This window comes from Saccostrea cucullata, unplaced genomic scaffold (genome assembly GCF_032062105.1).
Source record: "Saccostrea cucullata isolate Sc308-1 unplaced genomic scaffold, CSIRO_AGI_Scuc_v1 ctg10683, whole genome shotgun sequence".
Classification (NCBI taxonomy): domain Eukaryota; kingdom Metazoa; phylum Mollusca; class Bivalvia; order Ostreida; family Ostreidae; genus Saccostrea; species Saccostrea cuccullata.
In genome coordinates this window covers 1-20,771 of record NW_026923780.1, presented here as the reverse complement: position 1 = coordinate 20,771, position 20,771 = coordinate 1, and the positions used below count along the sequence as shown (strand labels likewise).

The window sequence follows — 20,771 nt, the reverse complement described above, 5'->3', positions numbered from 1 at the left end:
CTTCAATGCAGCTATTGCTTCTGTCAGTTTAAACTTTTGTCATGGCTAACTGCTAAAATAAGAACACTGAGATTAGAGCATTTTAAAATGGTCATTTATTTTTCATAAGGTTTAAAGATCTGCTCAAATGTTTTAAATTTTTATGCATAAAATTATTTGTATAAAATCCTTTCTTTGCAGACACAGAGAAATGTATGTGCTGGTTTCTTGCTTTGTATTGAATTAATGTTGTTGCAATTAAAGCTAATGACTAAGGTGTATTTTGAACCACGGCTATTTATTTTATAAAAGTTTATCAATAAATAAAGTGAGATTATTTATTGTTCAAAATACACCTGAGTGAGTTTATTTAGTTAGCTGTTGCTTCCAGAGCGTTAATATGAAGTTGATTTTTGGTTGCTGCCTGTGCTTGTCTCACCATGAGTTTATTTTATATGTCTATACCTTTTTTGTTTAATTGTGACATTGTTGTTTTTTCCATTCAAATTTAATATTTAACACTCTTATTTATTGAGTAAATTTTATTTATTTTCTTGTTTGGTTTTAAGAAAGAAAAATTAACCAATTTTTATTACTTTGGGAGATACTCATATTTCTGGGGGGTTTTTTTTCTTTAAATATACCTGTATACTTTTCTGTAAAAATTCCATTCTAGTAAAAGACAAATAAGTACTAGGGTAGGCAACGATTCATCATCAGTGTGATTTCTTATGTATATTATCTACCGGTATTTGTTCTGTACTTGCATTGATGACTTATGTTGTTGATTTAATGCTTCAATGTAGGATTAAACTGCAAGATAATATCTATTCTTCAAATACATGTACATGTATATTGTAGATTAATCTGAAATATGCAAATAATGTAATTAATAATCGAAACATATATCAAATTAACATAACAATTTTTATAAAATGAAAAGTTCAGTTTGATTCACTTACCTGGGTAATTAACTATGAGACATTTCATAGCATAAATAGGGATTAACAAAAAATAACCCCCCCTCCTCTTACTTGTATATGTATGTACTAAATTGTAAAAATAATGGAAAAGATAGGGGGGATTAGAGATATTTCCATGGTGGATAAGTAAAAGATAGCACAGCATAAATTCATGATATAAAAGAAGCTAGCATGAAAGATTGTTCACAGGGATTAGTGGAAAGAGATGTGCTGCTAGTATAGTGCAGAATGTGCTTTACTTGTATAAAAAAGAAAATGAGGCCAAGTTATTATGAGTTTAGATAAATCCATTTGTGCAGGACTTATTTTGGAGAGCTGAGAGGTAATGCATTCTAAAGGGAGAATTTCTTAGTAGATTTCTTGATGGTATACTAGGCAAAAACCTGGTTTGGGTCTTTTTCCTTAAAATGTTGTTAGTAAAATATTCAGAAACAAAATGTAAATTCTCATTTCTAAATTCTAAGTGAAAATAAGAGTTTATCATTTGTAAAGCTTGATAATTTCTGTGTCAGTACCAATGACCCTTGTAAGAAATAACAGCTATTAATGAAGTATTTTTTTGCAGGAGAGGAAGAGAGAAGAAGAACAGAGGAAGGCTCGTGAGGTCCTGTTGAGGAGACAGAAGGATGCGGACTCCTCGGAGAGTGACGAGGACAAAAAGTGAGTGATTTCTTACAGCATGGATCAGGTGTTTTCTGATAAGCTTAGCTCACCTGAGCCAAAGGATATTCAAAATAGGAGAACAATCATTTTGGTTCTCTGTATGTCTTGCTAAAGTGTTTTATGTACAAATTTCAAAATTTCATCTATTTTAATTAATTCCATAATCTGCTGAATGTCTACAAAGTATCCTTAAGTGAAGGGAATTCAGATTTGTTTGAACCAATGGCTTAGTCCCCTTTCAAGGAAAATATCTGTGAAAAATAATCATTCTAAAAAAAATTGTCAGAGGTCACATGTTTTTAAAACAAAAACAATACTTAAGTGAAAGCGAATCTTGATGAGATAAGATTCAATTTTGTTCAAATTGTGTAAGTCTTACATGGGAATTCTAAAGAAAATCTTAAAAATGCTTTCAAAGTGAAAAGGTTGATAATTATTGTAATTAATGAAAGAGAAAGCATTATGCTATGTGTAGATTCAGCTTCGTTTAAAAATCTTGTACATTTTACTCACAGATTTAAAGAAAATTTGACAGAATTCTTGATGCACCAAAACATATTTTGATTAGTAATTGTTTCTGTTGATGTATGGTAACCAAATTATTGAAGGAAACAGTTATCAGAGTATTATATTATGTAGGATTTATGATATGATAATTTACTTTGTCTTTCTAGGGATGACCGGTTAGACACCAGTACAGTCAAGAATTTGATTGGTCGATCAACCAGCAGAGCCGAAGTGAAACGTGCCATCAGTTTTAAAGAGAGGGGAGGGGGCCATCTCCCACCCCCTGTGTTACAAAAAGCCTATGAGTTCCGACAAGGAGAAGGCATTGTTAATCCAAATGAAAATATTACACCCAATGACACTGAAACTGTAACCCCTACAGAGGAGGAGGCACCACATTTACCAGAAATGCCACCACCAGAAATTCAGGTGGCACCCCCTACCCCTAGTGATTTACATAAAAAGGAGAAGTTATCTCCCCCTGTTAGTCCAAAACAGAAACGTGTAGACAGAACATTTAAAGGATGAGGAATAAGAGAAACTCCTAGTTTTAATTTAAGGAGAAGAACAAGGAGTTTTAAGGACAAGTATAGACTTCCAGATAATTTACCTGATCCAGATTTTGAAGGATTAGTGGAAAGAAAAGTGGAATTGCAGAGTGGAGGAAAGAGGGCTACGATACGATCTTGGAAGAATTATTATATGGTTTTATATGGACAGATCCTAGTTTTCTACAAAGATAAGGAGGGTAAGATTGTTTTTCTCAGGAAGAATTTGTAAGCATTTAATTGGTTTAAGATTTTTTTTTAGCCAGATTGCAAAGCAAAGGGATTTACAATACCTTTCAATTCCTATGTTTGTATGTTAAGATCTTTTGAGGATTACCTTATTCTTTTTCTAACTTTATGAAGTGGATACCTGGCATTTTTAACAATACATCTAATGAAATTACTGTAGTATAGTGCATTCAGAATTGTTATCATAATACAAGTGCTATTTCGGAGATAAATTGATACATTAATTCTGATTATTTTCTGATGTTTAATTACAGCTGCCATGGAGAAGATTCCAGCGGCCCCACCTGTGTTCATCCATAATGCGTTCTGTGACGTAGCCTCCGATTACCATAAGAAGAAGCACGTCCTCCGTCTTAAGAGCGCGGACGGAGCGGAATCGTTACTGGAGGCAGCTTCTGCATCTGACATGAAGGAATGGATCAGCAAAATCCAACATTACGCAGGTAAACACTGACATTATTTGCATATAGAGTGTATAGTTATTTCTCTGATATAAAAATCTTATTGACTGTATAGATGTGCAAAAAAGCATATATAATTATGCATGTATTAAAAAATATACCAAAAAAATTGATGTAGATTTATTTTCGCAAAGTGTATCTAAGGGATGTGTTATATGATGTGGTTCACAAACTAACTTACCACTTATATATCCATGTAGGACATAATAGACAATATATAAATTAACAAGCTTTAAATTATATCTAATAATAATTTCCTGCTTTTTATGCTAAATAGCTAAAATTTTATGAACAGTTTATATCACTGAATTGAATATTTCCAATAATATTCATATTAAAATAGTCATCATTAAATTATTCCATGTTCATTTCTGCATAATCCTATGCATACCTTTTCATTTTTAATGATATACCTTTGGCAGTCTTTCTAGATGATGCCTATTTCTATAATTTTACTAAGTATATTTCAGTCTTGTAAATCTCTGCATGTCTGAATTATGACTTGAGCACCAAATTATTATTTATGAAGGAAACTATGCAAACGTCACAGATTCTTTACAATATAGTTCATATAAATATGTATATTCTAACTCAAAAGATAAAGCAGTATCACATCTGTTCTGTACATTGGTACCATAATATATATGGTTGCTTTCAGTTCAAACACCATCCCATGCTGACCTGGAATTTTTTCATAGTTCTGAACAACCGCCTGAGGATAGCGCGGTTGACGATGGAGGTGATTTTTACACGTTAGAGTTTGTGCCTTATGCTTCTCGTCACTATTTTGCATTTTCCTAAATAAAACTTGTGTGGCCAGCACTTTATAATTTTTTAGTATATATTCAATTGTTAGTTTGTAGTACAATAATTAATTGCTAATTTTTTAACGTCATTTTGCGATTGACAAATATAGATGTATTTTAGTGAAGTAACAATAGAGCTCTAATGTCTTGAGGTCATTCAACTCACTCATTTTTTCTTAATTTGTCAAAGGGGTATTAGGCCAGTATAACTGTATAGACTATGTGTATAAAATAAGAATAAAATTTTTGTTGTTTTCTTTTTGTTTGGTATTGCTTTTTTTGGAAGATGGAGAAATAAATAGTTAATAATTAAGGAAATTTCTCTTTTTAAGAAATATATGTTCTTATTATAGGCTACACAAGTTTTAAGGTTTTAGAAAGCTTTCCAGATTATCACCTGATTTCATCACTATGGAAACTTCTTTGTTTTGTTGTTTCTCTTCATCATTCTTCCCATTTTTGGGTATGGAATTCTTGGAATGCGTGCCGCTTTATAACAAATTACATGTACTACTAACAATTTTTTCTTAATTGAATTTCTTTGTTTTTCAGCTTATATTAATTACATTAACATGATCATCTCAGAAATATTTCTTCTTGCAGCTTGATTAGAGAGAATAAAAATGTAGGAGTCATATAGAATGTATTATCCAAATCTTACTTTTTTAATCTTAAATTCTTTATGGATCAGTGTTTCAAATTTACTGAAAAGTAAATACTTCAGTCATAAAAGTAGGTAAAACTAACGTAGAAAATCACACAACTTATAGGAAAATTGGACTTGCAATACAGTATTCAATTTACGTCTTTCTATTCTTTCTGTAGTAATATGTGATTACATGTGATGAACTTAAGGAAGTAGAATTTCGTACCTGATATTGCAATATGCACTCTCCAACACCTGTTTTCCCAATATTTGTGTTAGTTTTCACTATTTAAACAAATGGGCACCAGACCAAACACCCCTATGAAAAACAATCTCTCCACAGAATCAATGTAAATTTTAGTGCCTTAGTTGACATCACTCTAGTTTTCTCTTGTTCTGAGAAATTTTAAAGTGTTAAATTTTTCACATTTCTGTGGAATGGTTGCAAGAAAACTTAATTTCATAAATATAGAAAAAATATGATTCCTGATGCTTGCATTAGCATGTTGAGAGCCCTATTGGTTTATGCTTTGGACAGGTAAATAAGAGGGCACTGTTGAGTAAGGTACCATGCTTTTTTGGCTGTTCCCCCTCTGGTATGAAGCTTAATGGTGGCTTTATTCCTGACTGTGTTTAATTGTTATCACCAAACTACAAACTTTAATCTTAAACTGCTTTTGAATTTGAACCAACTGTTGTGGAAATTAATTGATATGCTAGTGTTTATGCTTGAATTGAAAGAATGGGTTGAAAAATTTAAATTATACAACCCACACTATTTTCAGCTTCCTCATTATTATCTTTTGTTTTTGTCAATAGAAGACATAATTTATTAAGTCTAATTACTGACTTTATTCTGCACAGCACAAGCTGCTGATGAGCACCATGCAGCTGTCCTACATAGATCTTCAAGTCCAGAAGGTGAGAGGGGACGAAGTGTGTCTCCCATGGCAGCACACCGGGAATCTCAGGAAATCCGTGAGGAGGAGATGGACAGGATTATGGCCAGTAAACATTGGTCCCCTGACAGGGGGTCAGCCATCCCTCCTCATGCCACAGGTGCGCAGAATGACAGCGTGCAGCGATCAGGCAGCTTCCAAGCTGAACAAAACACAACTCCAGTACGGCAACGGACAAGCAGTGGAGGCAGTCACCATTCATCAGGTTCGTGTAGACAATGATTCTTTAAAAACAATGTGTACCAAAAGAAAAGCTTTAAATTGTTATACTTGTGATGTTTTTTTTTTTAGGTGAAGATGAGCATGATCTTTCACCTATATCATCCCCACACAACGGGGGTCACAGAGGAATGAATGGAGATGAGGGTAAGATTTTGATAGACCATTATGTAAAAATTAAGCTCAGATGCCTTGCAAGACTAATATAACTTGGCACAAATGTAGAGTACATTAAAAAGATACATAATTTTATTTATTGCTGCCTGTTGCAAAGTTTCGAATCCAAATGCTACTTTTCTTTTGATATACGTACAGACCAGTAAAGCTACAACCTCATCAGAGACTTGTTTTTTTTTTTAACTCTTCTTTTACTCTTTTCATTAACATGACTGTATGTCTTTTTTTCTATTTTAGATCAGTTCACAGATGACATTAAGGTTGGTATATATTTAAAATTTGTAATATTAGCTCAAAATACTATTGCATTATGGAACTCTAAAATAATTGGATCCCTTTACTATATGTAAGATTACATGTATGTATATATGATGTGAAAAACGAAGAATTTAAAGATATTACATATGAATCCTTGACTTTTAGAAGAGGACTAAGGGTTCCCCTAAGAAGGATCGTCCGATGTCGGAGCCAGCGATGATGATGGAGGATCACGATGGAGGAGACCACGAGAAGAAGAAAAAGGGACTCTTCAGTCGGTTCAAGAAAAAGAAGGACGGGGATCATGAGGAACACAAAAAACACAAGAAAGACAAAAAAGCAGAGGCTCATTAACCCCACTGATGGAGGAAACGGCCATTTCATTCAGTTCTGAACAATGAAAGTCAAAGGTGTCCTAGGATCAAAGGCTGAAAAAGCTGAAACGGAGCTCTGTGCTACTTACTGAAGGGAAAAAATTATTATAATAATAATTGTTCAAAGGCATTTGCTATGTTTATAGGAATTTGAGATTTACAAGTAATTGTTGCTGGATCATATACCTCTTTATTCTTTACTCTTATGTAAATATTAGTTATGATGCAAGCCAAACAGACAAAGTAGAATTGGTAACACAAGTCCAAACTATACTTAACATAATCCATCCAAGTGATTTTGTCAGAGTTGCCAATACATTGTACTGGTTGCCAACTGTAATAATATTTTCTGAGCTGTACACAACATGACTAAACCTTTTGTTAACTAAGATCTCGTATATGCTATATCTGTGATTGTTGACGTAAAGGTAAAATTGATTCACTTAGTTGTTGATCTTTGATGGACCACATATATTCCTTTGTTTATGCTTTTTGTATGTTTTATATAAAAATATATACATGTATTTAAGATGTCGTTTTGTATGGGCATAGATATGGCTTACATAACAAGCTATATATATATATATTCGACTTTCTGCAGCTATACATACATTATCATTATTGATTCTCTATAACCAGTGATTATTATAAACAGTTTCAGTAAGTGTATATTTACTGTAAAGAAACTGGAGATATTTTATGCAACCTAAAGTTTGTAGGCTATTTCCATAATGATTTATAATTCCATTACAGTGTTTTGTAGAATTAAAAAAGTTATTGTATATTTTGAGAGTTTTATGTTTATGTTAAATAGTTTGGTTGTAGTTTTCAAGACTGGTACTTTATATAAAATTTATACTTCATTTCATTTTTACTTCTGTTTTTCTTTATATACCCAGAATATAGTGCTTCCTTGCGTGGAATTATTGTTCATGAGTACCAAGCTTTGTTAAGGTCAATGCAAAGTTTTGCAATTGATTGTTTTTTTTTTCCTTTTAATTTAGAAATTTATTATTTAGACAAGAGAAAACTAGCAGCAATAGAGTCTTGCTGAAATTTAAATATTTTTTTGTCTCCACATTTTATCTAAGTGCTTCCTGTTTATCCCACATTGACTTCCAGAAAAAAAAACTCTGTCAGGTTTACACAGTTGTGATAGCAATTTAAAATTTCTCTGATCAAAAGAGATGTGTCCACTACATTTCCCTGTAAAATAAGTGCAATGAAAAGTAAAGATCTGATCTTCTCGTGCCCATTTTTCTGACTACAGTCATACTCAAAATACTCGCCGTTTATCTCTTGTTGTTTAAAAATTTGACTTTATTTGTGGGAAATGCTTTGTTCAACTTTGTAAATATTATAGCCAGGAGCAATAAGGCTTATAAGCAATTTTCATTGATTGTATTTACAATGTATCTTGGGGTGTAAAAAGTGGAATCATATTGTAAATATTACTGAAGTGAAAGCAATGTCTAAAGAGACAGTAAGTGTATATTATAAAAAGGTTCAGATTGTCTCAGTGGTTTATGAGTTTGTTTTTAGATAAGTCTAAGTGTTGCTTTTGATTGTTTAAAAGCAGTACAGAAAATCCTGTATGATACGGTTAAGATTGCTAGAAATTCTGAGGACAGTTCTTCTCATGACAAATGTTCATCAATATTTGCTTCACTAGTGTAGATGTGTATCATTGATCACACTAACATCAATTATTTTTATTTTCGAGATATATATTGTATTAAAATTATAAATATTTATATTAAAATAATGAACCAATACACATATGTGCTTCGTTTTAATTTATATGTATAAGTGAAAAATGCAGTTTAGGGATTGACATGTGTATTATGCACCCAATACAGTGTTCACATTTTAATGCATTAAACAGTGTGTTGGCCCAGTGGATAAAGTGAGGATATGTACCAGTATAGATGTTTGTATACTACACTGACCTGTGCAACTTTCTTTGGTAACTTACTTTCTTGTATTAAAGAAGTGTTAATAGTTATTTTTTGTCGCTACCAGTACATGTCACATGGTACCCTACTCTACTGCAAAGTGGAGCATCCCCTTGCTAAAAGAAACACTTTATTAGGACTCCCATTATGCACACACTCACCCATACTTTAATATCCCCTTCAACTTCATTTGACTGGGGATAACAGTTATTCCTCTATAAACTCCAGAAAAGACATAGGGTGAGCTATGTCATCTGTTTCTTCTTTAAGCAGTACAACTATTGTTCCTTATTTATTGCAATAAAATGTAAACGAAGATGATGCAAGATAACCAGCATGCATGAACACGTAGGAATTGCATCCCTACACTCTTTCCAAAAAATGTAAAAGTAAAAATTTCAGGTGTCACTTTTTTTCAAACATGCCTGTGTCCTTGTTACGCGTACATTCTGACCATAGTATTATATGTCCATCCATAGCTATAAAAATTCCATGTGTTGTTAAAGCTTGAAGTGTTCCCATGGCAAACCCAACATTGAATTCGGCATCTGTTAACGAATGTTTCTGGTAAGAATGCTCCTGTTAATACGATGAGTTTGTCTACTACTCGACTGGACAGATACGCTGCTGTTTCTATCATGGTATCTGTACCATGGGTAACAAGAATTCTCTTTGAAGGAGTCTCCAAACAGGCTTTCGCCAGATTTTCCCTGCAAAAAGAAAATGATTTTTTATAATTAATGCACAGTGTATTATGCATGGTAAACGTTTGAATATAAATCATAATGGAAGACTTATCAAATACCTGTCTACATCCGAGATATCTTGGCTGTCCTTCTGACATATAGTTTTGACATCATAGGCGACGCCCACTCGGGCCCTGGGTAGGATTCGCCAGACAGCTGCATCTGTTATCTCAAAAGCGTATCCCAAATTGGTCTTTGGATACTCTTTATCAATGGTACCTACGTGTTAAAAGACACAAATTCGAAATGTACATTACAATAAGGAGTATATTCTCAATGAATTCACTTTAGCATAATTATTTGTCTGAAAATGAAAAATATGGAGATAGAAAAAACAGACAGTATTCAAGCTCAAAATTCCATTCAAATAATACAAATCTGGAGCACGGAGAACAAGGACCTCTAAAACATCAGAGGTGGGATCAGGTGCCACAGAGACGTAAGCATCCCCTCCCGACCGACTAGACGCGCCGCGTGCTCTTTGTCATGATCGGGAAATAACAAGGAAATCCGTCTACAAAAAGCAGCTGTCAATAGTCTAACAATAGGTATGAAAAACGTTAGTAAGCATCTGACTTTAAATAATAAATGATAATTTGTATTTTCCGAGAAGATCATTATATATTGACCATAGAACTATAGAAATGATGATTTTAAACGAGACTGTTTATATTCTTATTTCATTAAATTGTGTTTCAATAATTTCTCTCGTGTTAGAAATTATTCATACATAGAGCATGTCAGAATTTTCGACATTTTTAATCACAAGCTCACTGGCATTGCCTTCGGAACCGGGACCCAACCCCTTAATTTTTAGTCGATAGTTTTTTGTTTTTTTTTAAATTCAATTCTATTATGTAAAGAGAAAGTACATTGTTAATTGTATATATGTAATGGTTATAATCAAATACATGAAATACAATATACATAACAATGACACAAGAGGAAATCCAAAAGAGAAAAGGGGTTTTTGATTTTGGAACCCGGGACTGTTTTTAATGGGGATTAAATATTATATGCAGTGCTTCCTTTATTATATGCGTTACTATTTTTATTATATGAAGTAGTTTTTACTTTATATTGTGTACAACCTCCATTATATACAGTACTTCTCTCATTATATGATGTAGATATGTCATTATATTATGTACATCTATCATTATATGAAGTGCTTTTAACATTATATGCGGTAGTTCTATCATTATATGCGGTAGTTCCAACATTATATGGAGTAAACACAACAATATATTATGTACTTCTACATTATATACAGTACATTCATCATTATGTGTAGTATTTCTGTTATTATGATGATGCAGATCATTAAATATTATGTCCGGTCCAGTTAGCTTTCCGTGCAGTAGTTTTTCATTTCGTTGTGATGAGACAATAAAGTTTAGTTTTTTAAAAAAAGCTTGAGAGTAGCCAGTGGATTTTTTTTTGTGATAATATTTTAAAGAATCATAAAAACTGAAAAAAATGCCTTCAAAAAGGATATGGAAATAACGAACAGTATTCAATTTCAACGTCCATTAAACAATATACAAAATAAATTTCTAAATTTTTAAAAACAAATCTTTTTTTTAATTGGTAGGAGTTGGGCACTAAAATTAAACATCCTTTTTAATATTTTTTCTGCATAGGAACAGAAGCGTTTTGCATGCAGATTCTTCATTTTTTTTATCTCAAAATCAAAAGAACGGAAAGTATGTATATATAAACATTGAAGTTCCAATTCACGTAACATAATTCAAAGAGGTTATAAACCTACAATCTTTTCGATCTTAAGATTTTAATGGGAGGGGGATATATGGACATTATATATGTAATTTTTAACAAAAGGGGGCCCCAAACAATTTTACCCTACTTGTTAGAGTTTATCATCCCCGGATGAATCACTTTTGGCTTTAAATTCATTTATCAGAACTCTTTTAATATAATAAACCTATTAATTCATAAATATGATTGCCACAACCTAGATCATCAATTTGGTTTTTAGAGAAACAAGCCAAATTACGGTTGCGGGGGGGGGGGGGGGGTTAGGGCATGGCCATAGGGAGTCAAGGTCTATGACTTTAATTCAAAAACTCAAATCCTTTTGAGATATTGACTGGAAATGAAAGTTTTAAACACAGTCACACAGAAGTATGAATTTATGACATTGACGTTTGATCCTCAAAATACACAGGGGTATTCCTTACGCCATATATATCATGCCATAGGGAGTTTGGGTATAAAATGTCATTGCAAAAGCTCAATGGATTATAGAGATATCGCGCGAAAACAAGTGTTTAAACAGACAGAATTTCTGAATTTAATACCTTAATCTTTTACCTCAAAATCAAGAGGGTCTTCTAAAGGCCATATAAGGTTTAAACAGTTGTGTAAAATTTCACTGCAAAAGCTCAAAGATTTCACGCAATATTGCACGAAAGTGAAAGTGTTACAGACAGACAGAACTATAGATGAACGGACGGACAAACTGAAATTGACATTCACTAATTTCAGCGGGGGGCAACAAACGAGCAAGCTTAGCCAGTTGTGTTTACTTTCCGAATATCTTTTGCACTTAACAAGTCTGTCCGCTATTTAGCATCGGGAGAAATATTTGTAGTGAAAACAAAGTAAAAGCAGTAAAGCTGAAAAGCTAAAAATATGTAATAAACCAATATTTGTGCTGTATATTTAAATACATAAGTAAAATACCTTCAATATATTTTATAAAAGAGCTTCAATTGACGCGTCAAACAAAAAATTACCCAAGAGTAGTAACTGTATGCTTTGCTGCGTTCACTGATCGGTGCGAACCAGTTAAATTCTGCAAACCAGCAAATGTTTGAAACTTTCTATACAAAAATAAGCATCGGGAAATTTTTTTGAGTTAAATTTACAGATTGCTTTGGTGTTAAACAGGTATTTGTTGGTTTATAATTTTGTTGATTTTACTGAAAAAAAATTAGCAGGAGTGATTTACTGCAGAACCACTCCCCGAATTCCAGGTCACGCAAGCGCATTGGAAGTTCTTCGTACCATAACTGTAGCCCGCGGGCTGACTAATTATATGCGGTGCTTTCTTCTTTATGATGATGATCTTTCGGAAGCTACCCTTCGGAACTCTCTGTTCAAGGTTCTTCTTTCTATCAACTGTTAATTCAGTACAATTAAAATACATGCCATTTTTTATGTCTCTGATTAAAGCAGTGAATAATGAATGCTACATGAACTGATTAAATTGTTTTTAAAAAATAAGAAGTAGGGTAATAGAGTAAAATAAAAACCATTATTTTATGGTATAAGTAAAAAAGAGAGAGAGAAAGGGGGGTGGAAAAAAAAAATGAAATTTTTTTTTTTTCTTGTGAACAATATGGCATTCAAAAAGCTTCATTTCATATGTAGGACAATCAATTTAAAAATGGGTAATGAAAAAATAATAACTGATGTCTTCGTCCAGGTCTTTAACAGCGCGTTTAGAAAACATTACATTATTTATTTACTTGTATTTAGGGGTGGTGTTGCTAATTTTTCATAATGTAAAATTACCCTTCATCTCTCAATTTAATAGGCACAAGGGTTTCTACCCATTTTTTTAAAAGTAAATTCTTGAAGTACAATCCACGACGACTCAATACGTGACGTAGACGTTGGTTTTGAAAGTGGGGGAAGGGGGAGGGCGGGGGGTTGGGGGGGAAAAAAAATAACTCAAGTTACCTGAAGAAAGTGGACAAGTCAATAAACTTGAGAATTTTCAATAGTAAAAGTTATGTTTAGGAAAAGGGGGAGAGTGTTACTACGGCGTGATAATGTCTCTCTGAAAAACGCATGTCTTTTCCTGATACATAATTTTTTATAGTGAGTTAAAGACAGTGAATATCATACATTTTTTATATGCCATAGTTTAACAATTAATACAATGGGAAAGGTAACATAGGCGTAGTACAGGGGGGGGAGCGGGGGGCGCCCCCCCCCCTTTAGATCTGGGGGGGCAAGTTTTTTATGCCCCCCACTTTTTTAAAAAAGAACAAAATCACAGCTATTTTTCCCCCAAAATTACGTTTACTATAGGAAATATTCATTAAAAAATTCCTCCCCCCCCTTTTGACCCTTGTATGAATGGGTTTTGAAATAAATTGCCTTTGTAAAAGTTGGCCTCTAACCCCCCCCCCCCCCCCCCCCCGAAATAGGATTTTTAGTTTTTTTTTTTTTTTTTTTTCTTGTCAAAGAATTTCAGGAGTTGTGGCCCCCCCCACTTTTAAGTTTTTGTGTGTGTTTTGTTTTTTTTTTTTTAAAAATTTTGGAGTTAGCCCCCCCTTTTAAGTTTGTGACTACGCCTCTGGGGAAAAATATTTAATGATAAGCCATTTTCTCTCTCATTGTAATTAAAATACTGAAGTATTGACATGACTTCGAAATTTCCCTTTTAAATTTAAAGGGGATAAATCTAGTTAATAAGTAACAAATCTTAACAAGCTTGAAATTCAACCATACTTAATTTTTTCCAATTCCAAAAAACTTTGTTCTTTTTTAACTGGATTGAAAATAATGTGCACAAAAAAAAATAGATTTGGCGTTTGTTTCCCAAGAGATGAAAAAAATTGTATGAACTGTTGTTAAAGATGAACATAATTTTTTATTTGTTTGTGCCCTCTTTAAAACAACTAATCATCACGGATCTAGAGAGGGTGGGGTCAAAACACCCCCCCCCGGACTTTGAAAAACTAAACAAGAAAAAAGGGAACCTTGGACCACCCTCGGAAATCGCAACCCCCGCCCCCGGTAACCGCGAATTTGTGTTAAATTGGTATGAAAAGTCAGAGGTTTGAAAAACTAGAAGTCATTGACTCCCCCCCCCCCATGTAATAGGTATTTGAAATTTAGGCGATTGTAGGTTTTTTTTTTAAGGGGGGGGGGGGGGTTTTTTTTTTTGGGCTGGGGGGACCCCCCCCCCCCCCTTTAAAAAATTCTGGGCGGGCCTAACTAAAAAGTGAATTTTGTACACTTTTCAAAAATACATGTATAACTTACAAAACTTAATTAGCAATTTAAATTCAAAAAAATTTGTAACTTCATACGTGTTGCATTTAATTTTAAGAAAATCCATGTGACTATATTATTTTTTATTTTTGTTTACTTGCGCCACATGTGGTTTTTGTCAAACTAAATAAATAAAAAAAAAATAACCTAAAACCATGAAGAATGTCCATATCTAAGAACGCAAAAAGTAAAAATTTCTAAATATAACAGAGGGGTTTTCCGAAGGGTAGCTTCCCAAAAATCATCATCATAAAAAAAAAGCACCGCATATAATACTGGGTCTACATCATAACGAAATGCAAAATTACCGCAAATGCTAACTGGACCGGACATAAAATTTTTAAAGATCGCTCTCATAATAACAGAAATCTCACTAATGATGAATGTACTGTATATAATGTGAGAAGTACATAATATATTGTTTGTTTCTCCATATAATGTTAGAACTACCGCATATAATGTTTGAACTACCGCATATAATGATAAATACCGCATATAATGTTAAAAGCACTTCATATAATGATAGATGTACATAATATAATGACATACCTACATCATATAATGAGAGAAGTACTGTATATAATGGAGGTTGTACACAATATAAAGTAAAAAATATTCATATAATAAAAATATCCCCATATAATAAAGGAAGCACTGCATATAATATTTAATCCCCATATAAGACAGTCCCGGCGTTCCATATTATTGATAGGAAAGACTTACAATGAAAAATACTGTAAGAACTTTCCCACGATATGCTGTGTCCCTTCAACAGTAACCTTTGTTGACTTTTTAGGGACTTTTTGATACTTTTTTGGTATTTGGTAGTTGAACGTGCCCGCAAATAAAAATGTTTCGTACGGGCCTGCACTGGGAAATATTGTGTCGATATATGAATGGAAATATATAGCTATTGTTAATTGATAATACTGTGATACTCAAATGCTTAGTTGAATGTCACAGCAAGTGTTTTCTTCTCATGTATAAGAATAAATTCTGCTTCATATACTTATAAATACAAAAAGGTCTGGTAATAATGGAAAACAATTATCCCCTAGGGAATTTCCCAAAATATTTTTGGAGGGGCTGGTCTCCAAAAATACAAGATATTGTCAATCAGAAACGCCAGCATCTTTTTATATAAACTTCAGGATATTTGTGTGTACAACGAAATGTTTTAAAAAAAATAATTTGCAAAAGTCCCAAAAGGGAATGACAAGGTGAGTAAAGATAAGTCCCCCTTTTATTGAAAAAAAAAACAGCTGTCAATGAAATTTTAAAGTCTGAAGACCTTTAGAATTTTGGTAAGGAATTGTTGTACATGTATATGAAGGGGAAAGTCATCTTTTTATATAAACTTAGGATATTTGTGTGTACAACGAGAATGTTTAAACAAAATAATTTCGCAAATGTCCAAAGGCAATGACAAGGTGAGTAAAGATAATCCCCCTTTTTTTGAAAAAAAAAAACAGCTGTCAATGAAATTTTAAAGTCTAAACCTTTGAGAATCTTTGTGTAAGGAATTGTTGTACATGTATATGAAGGGGAAAGTCGTAAAGTTTAATATTTATTTGTCTAAGAAAAACGTAAAAATAGTTAAAAAGTACTTACAAAATTTTGCTTTTTTCTATACTTATAGTAAATTATCGATTCTGCACGGGGTGATACGGGGGACGTCACAATACCCCATATCACGGGGCCGGGCCCAAAAGCCATATCACGTATCGGACCGTCGGGCCGAAAATCCTTATCAAACCGGAAGTAAAGTTTTATTTAAATTTAAAAGTTAATTTACTTGATTTTATTTAAATATTCATATAAAATAATTCTTTAAGGACATTTGTGGTCTTAATTTTTTTTTCCAGTTACCTAAAATTGGCTCTATTAAATTTTAAAGAAAAATGTCACTAACAAGCACAAACATTCTTCAACGACAATATGTGAATTCGCATATTAAATATTTTAAATATATGATAAATAGAATACTACATACTAAAATCCATATCATATGTCACATCAGCCCTTGGGCCCCCTATCAGCCCTCGGGCCTTCGGCCCTCGGGCTGATATGGGGCACTCGGGCTGATGTGACATATGATATGGATTTTAGTATGTAATATTCTCTATATATTACCTGGGTATAATACAGAACAATAAATTATTGTTAATGAAAATGAATCCAATTTTCAATCGGGTATGTTTTGACACAAGATTTTTAAGCCAGTCATGTAAAAAAAAAACATGGATATTTTAGACTTATTTGGTTGATGTGCGGATCTTGAGGGGTTGGGGTCAGGGATTGCAGCATCCCCATTCCCCTTGAATTTGCAGAGTTATTAAATGGGCTGGGTGGTTGTGGCCATTGTTTCAGGCTATACTGATCTCGTTTAGAAGGAGAGTTCCATATAAAGATGAACAAAAGTTATCAAATTTTAAAATTAAAATATGAAATTTTCTTTTCCTAATAATAATTGACAGCTTAAGATATCATATCATATAGAAAACGCTGACATCCTCCTCGAAAACGTGGATTTGTGTTGAGTTGGTATGAAAAGTCATGGTTTACACAAACGGGAAAGGAGTTAATGTTTTTTTTAGGAGGGGGGGTCAATATTTCTGGGTTTGATTTGTTCTTTGACTTGGGTGGACCCCCCCCTCCCCCCTGAAAAAAAATTCTAGGTATGTGCCAGACGGTTGTAACTTATTAACTTATGGTCAGTTCGAATGTTTATGTGGATTATCATATAAGATACCAATTTTGTTATATGATTACAGAAAAACAACATTAACCTATCCTGAATAATTAACCATCATTCAATAATCTATACATGATATTGGGATGAATCCTTAACTAAAGTAAAAATGACTTAACTTTTCAATATTATTCAATTTTTTTTTCATTGATTTTGCTTTTTTAACGTTAATAATTATTTTCAAAAAAATCTTAAAATGTCACAATGTTGCTTACAGAGAAAACTGTAATGATATAAAAATTGACCAATAATGAAATGGGTTTTCCACTTGGTATTTTCTTCGATTATTAATATGTATAAGTATATGTTGTACTTATTTTTTCACACTCCTGTTTTTTTTCCTAATATTTGAAGCCGTTTTTGTGTTTACTTTTTCACTTCATGTCATAAAGAAAATCCTTAACTTGCACGCCCCCCCCCCCTTTCCGATAAAAACTGAATCCGCCTCTGTGATAAACTGGTTTCACAAGGCTGTTCAAAAGAGAGACAGAGAAAATCCCTCGACATAACATAAATTCTTGACTAGCAAAACAAAAATTTTAAAGGGGCGGTTTAGTGGGGGCATTGACCACTGATGATTGTGTTGATTGATACTAGCGTTAGAGGTGTGAATATCTACATAAAATATACAAAAAATATTCAAATATTACAGCACGGTACACCATAAAAAATTTTCATAGCTTTTAGTGAAATTACCTCCTGTCTGTATCAACAAAATACGTTCTTTTTGGTCACACATTGACATGATTGAAGACATTCCCGGAATATGCTAAATTTTCCTGCACCGTTTTTCTATTTTACTTTCCTATGTGTCATTTCCTGTTGTTTTGAAAATGGTTTGTGAAAAATGTAAGTATTGTTTACGTTTTACATTGGGAACAATACCACAAAAATTTGAAGCATAAATGAGATTGGCTTATTATATTTCTTAATTTACAGTCTTAATTTACATCACCAACACCCTGATTAGCTTAAGTATACAGTTGCATTGTAAATGTGTCCTGGCGTATTGTATTTTCGACCTATTTAATTTTATTTATTAATTTTTTGCAAACTTTATAGAATCTAAGAAAATATGGGTTTAAAAAATGTAAGCATATGTGTCTATAAATAAAATGATATAACCCATAATGCAGTTTTGTGTTTATTTTATTTATATACCATAATATGGAAAGGGTGCAGTTTTCCTTACAAAAATCATTAGCGTCTTGTGTTTTCGACCTAAATATAGTATAACGCCTAATGTAATGGCTAAAAATTTCCCTTTGGATATTCCAAACAATAAAAATACGATTGTCTGTCTTTCAAAAAATCATTGAACAAGTTCCATATTTTGGTTGCAAATACATCTATTCGTTGGTTAAAGCCATCTGTCAGTAGCTGTGCATTTCCACAAAAAATCAATGAAATTACTTATTTTTCAGTAAAAATTTTAAAGAAAGTCCCCATATTTAAGTAAGAAAAAAATTTGTTTGATCCACCCATTCATTTCAATATTCATCGTTTTTTGACGCGATCTTAATTTTTTTTCGGAAAAATGTCATCAAAAAATCTTTGTAATTAATGATTAAGGCTTTATTAATCAACAGATAAAATGTGCATTGTAAAAAGGGTAGAATTTCTAAAAGGACTTAAACCATCGTAGAAACTCCGTTGAAATAATTATTTTGGGTATTTTCACTACAGTTGTGCTTCGAAGGTATTTTTCCAAGTGTAGCAACCGAAAATAATGTTCTGCCATGCGGTATCTGGACGGGAAGCAGTTGGGAAAAATAGGTGAAAATACAATACGGTCGAAAATAGGATACGAGACGATAATATAATATAAATATACAAATGATTATTTTTGGGGTTGCAGGTAAAAAAAGCTGGGGAAGGTTATCACCCCTGATCCATGGAAGTCAGGTGCCAGAAAAACAACAGGTAATATCCTCTTTGACCAATCAAAATTTTCTTAAACTACTGTAATAAAAAATTTTATTAAATATTGAACAAATTCTGGAGTGCATGATAATGAGCAGTCAAACATTACTTATTATAATTAGAGGAAATTATTAAGTGTTTAAAGCCAAACATGCTTAAAATAATGAATTAAAGCTTACAGCATGTGCTTATCGTCCATTCGTAGTACTTTGTTATAGTAATGTAAAATCACATATTTTTGAGGGGTCAAATTTTCGTGGCATGAGGAAAAATATGCATGTTTATAGGGAGATCATATCTCAGTCTTTTTCCCATTACACTCAGAAAATGTGGATGAGCAGTGTTTTCCCTAAGAAACGACAACAGGCCAAATTGACTGCTTCAATTGACAAAAATGCCGCTTTGAAATAAAAATTTGTTGTAAGGTCCACAGAGATTTTGTTCCTAAACCTCATGCCATAGCCAGTTACAATTGATCTCTTAATTACCCTTTACTTTGAAATAAAGGGAAAACACTGGACGAGATATGGAAAAGGTCAAAAAAACTTTTTAATGGAACATTGTCTTTAAATTTAGCTATGTAAAATTCATACGAGTTAAAGTAATGAAAGCCATGTGATCATTTCATTCCCGTACAAAGTAAATGTTTATCTGATATTTCTCTAACTGTAGAAAGTGGTGGAAGAGTGGTGAATGAAAACAAAGCCCTTACATCAAAGAAAAACAGGTAAAGTCCTTCACAGATTCCCAAAGTAGAACAAAAACTGTCAGTATTTGATAATAGATATGAATTTATTCTGACTATATATTTTCAACATTTAAGCTTATATAATAATTAATATAATATATGTAAATATTTATTGTTTACCAGGTTTTCTCCATACCAGACATTTGCCAAATGCAGGATCTGTAAGTCCTCTGTCCATCAAGCCGGTTCACATTACTGTCAAGGCAAGTGTCCTGTCACTTCGGTGTGGAAATTGTCTTGAACCCTTATTTGAATATGCAATTAATATTACCCAAAGTTAGCTTTCATTTTTGATCAACATGTGTTCTTGTTATGGATCCAGAGAAATAACTTTTAACCTTAGTGTAAATATACAGTATAAATTATTATCTGTTTTACAAATGAAAAAGTTGGTCAATGTCTGTTAATTTGTTTTGCAGGATGTGCTTACAAGAAAGGTATGATATTAAATTTTTTTTGTTTTTCTCCTTTAAAAGTGATAAGAATCGTATAACCCAATTTGATGATGCCAATTAAAACAAACACATTTTAAAATTATGTTAGCAGCAATTACTTAAAGACGTACAACACACTGGGGGAGATAACTCTTGCAATTTCAATTGAACGTTTGACGCGACGTCAAATTTAACGTCAAAAATGAAGCGTCAAAATGACGAGTAAAACGATCCCGATGTATATCAATCATAAAAGAAAAATGGCATATTTGGCTTGGCTGTGATCATGAGTACCATACTTAATCCATAAGTATTTTTTTTTTAAATTTAAACGATTTAACTCCGTAAAAAGC

General features: G+C 32.6%; 2 protein-coding genes and 1 pseudogene across 2 annotated transcripts; 2 read left to right on the top strand and 1 right to left on the bottom strand.

Moving 5' to 3' along the window:
• The first annotated feature begins 2,679 nt into the window (after positions 1 to 2,679).
• Positions 2,680 to 8,600, top strand: LOC134264906 (uncharacterized). The gene is made up of 7 exons (XM_062747159.1): positions 2,680 to 2,880; positions 3,184 to 3,372; positions 4,049 to 4,129; positions 5,707 to 6,006; positions 6,093 to 6,167; positions 6,435 to 6,457; positions 6,621 to 8,600. Exons 1-7 carry the CDS (start codon positions 2,835 to 2,837, stop codon positions 6,807 to 6,809), a joined length of 903 nt encoding a protein of 300 aa, XP_062603143.1. The 5' UTR covers positions 2,680 to 2,834; the 3' UTR covers positions 6,810 to 8,600.
• A 374-nt stretch (positions 8,601 to 8,974) lies between these two features.
• On the bottom strand, positions 8,975 to 18,156 carry LOC134264905 (uncharacterized; annotated as a pseudogene).
• A 751-nt stretch (positions 18,157 to 18,907) lies between these two features.
• On the top strand, positions 18,908 to 20,471 carry LOC134264907 (cysteine-rich PDZ-binding protein-like; the record flags this gene model as incomplete). Its single annotated transcript, XM_062747160.1, has 5 exons — positions 18,908 to 18,925; positions 19,182 to 19,236; positions 19,909 to 19,963; positions 20,108 to 20,187; positions 20,404 to 20,471. Coding segments are annotated over exons 1-5 (276 nt in total), but the record flags the coding sequence as incomplete, so codon positions are not given.
• Positions 20,472 to 20,771: the final 300 nt, after the last annotated feature.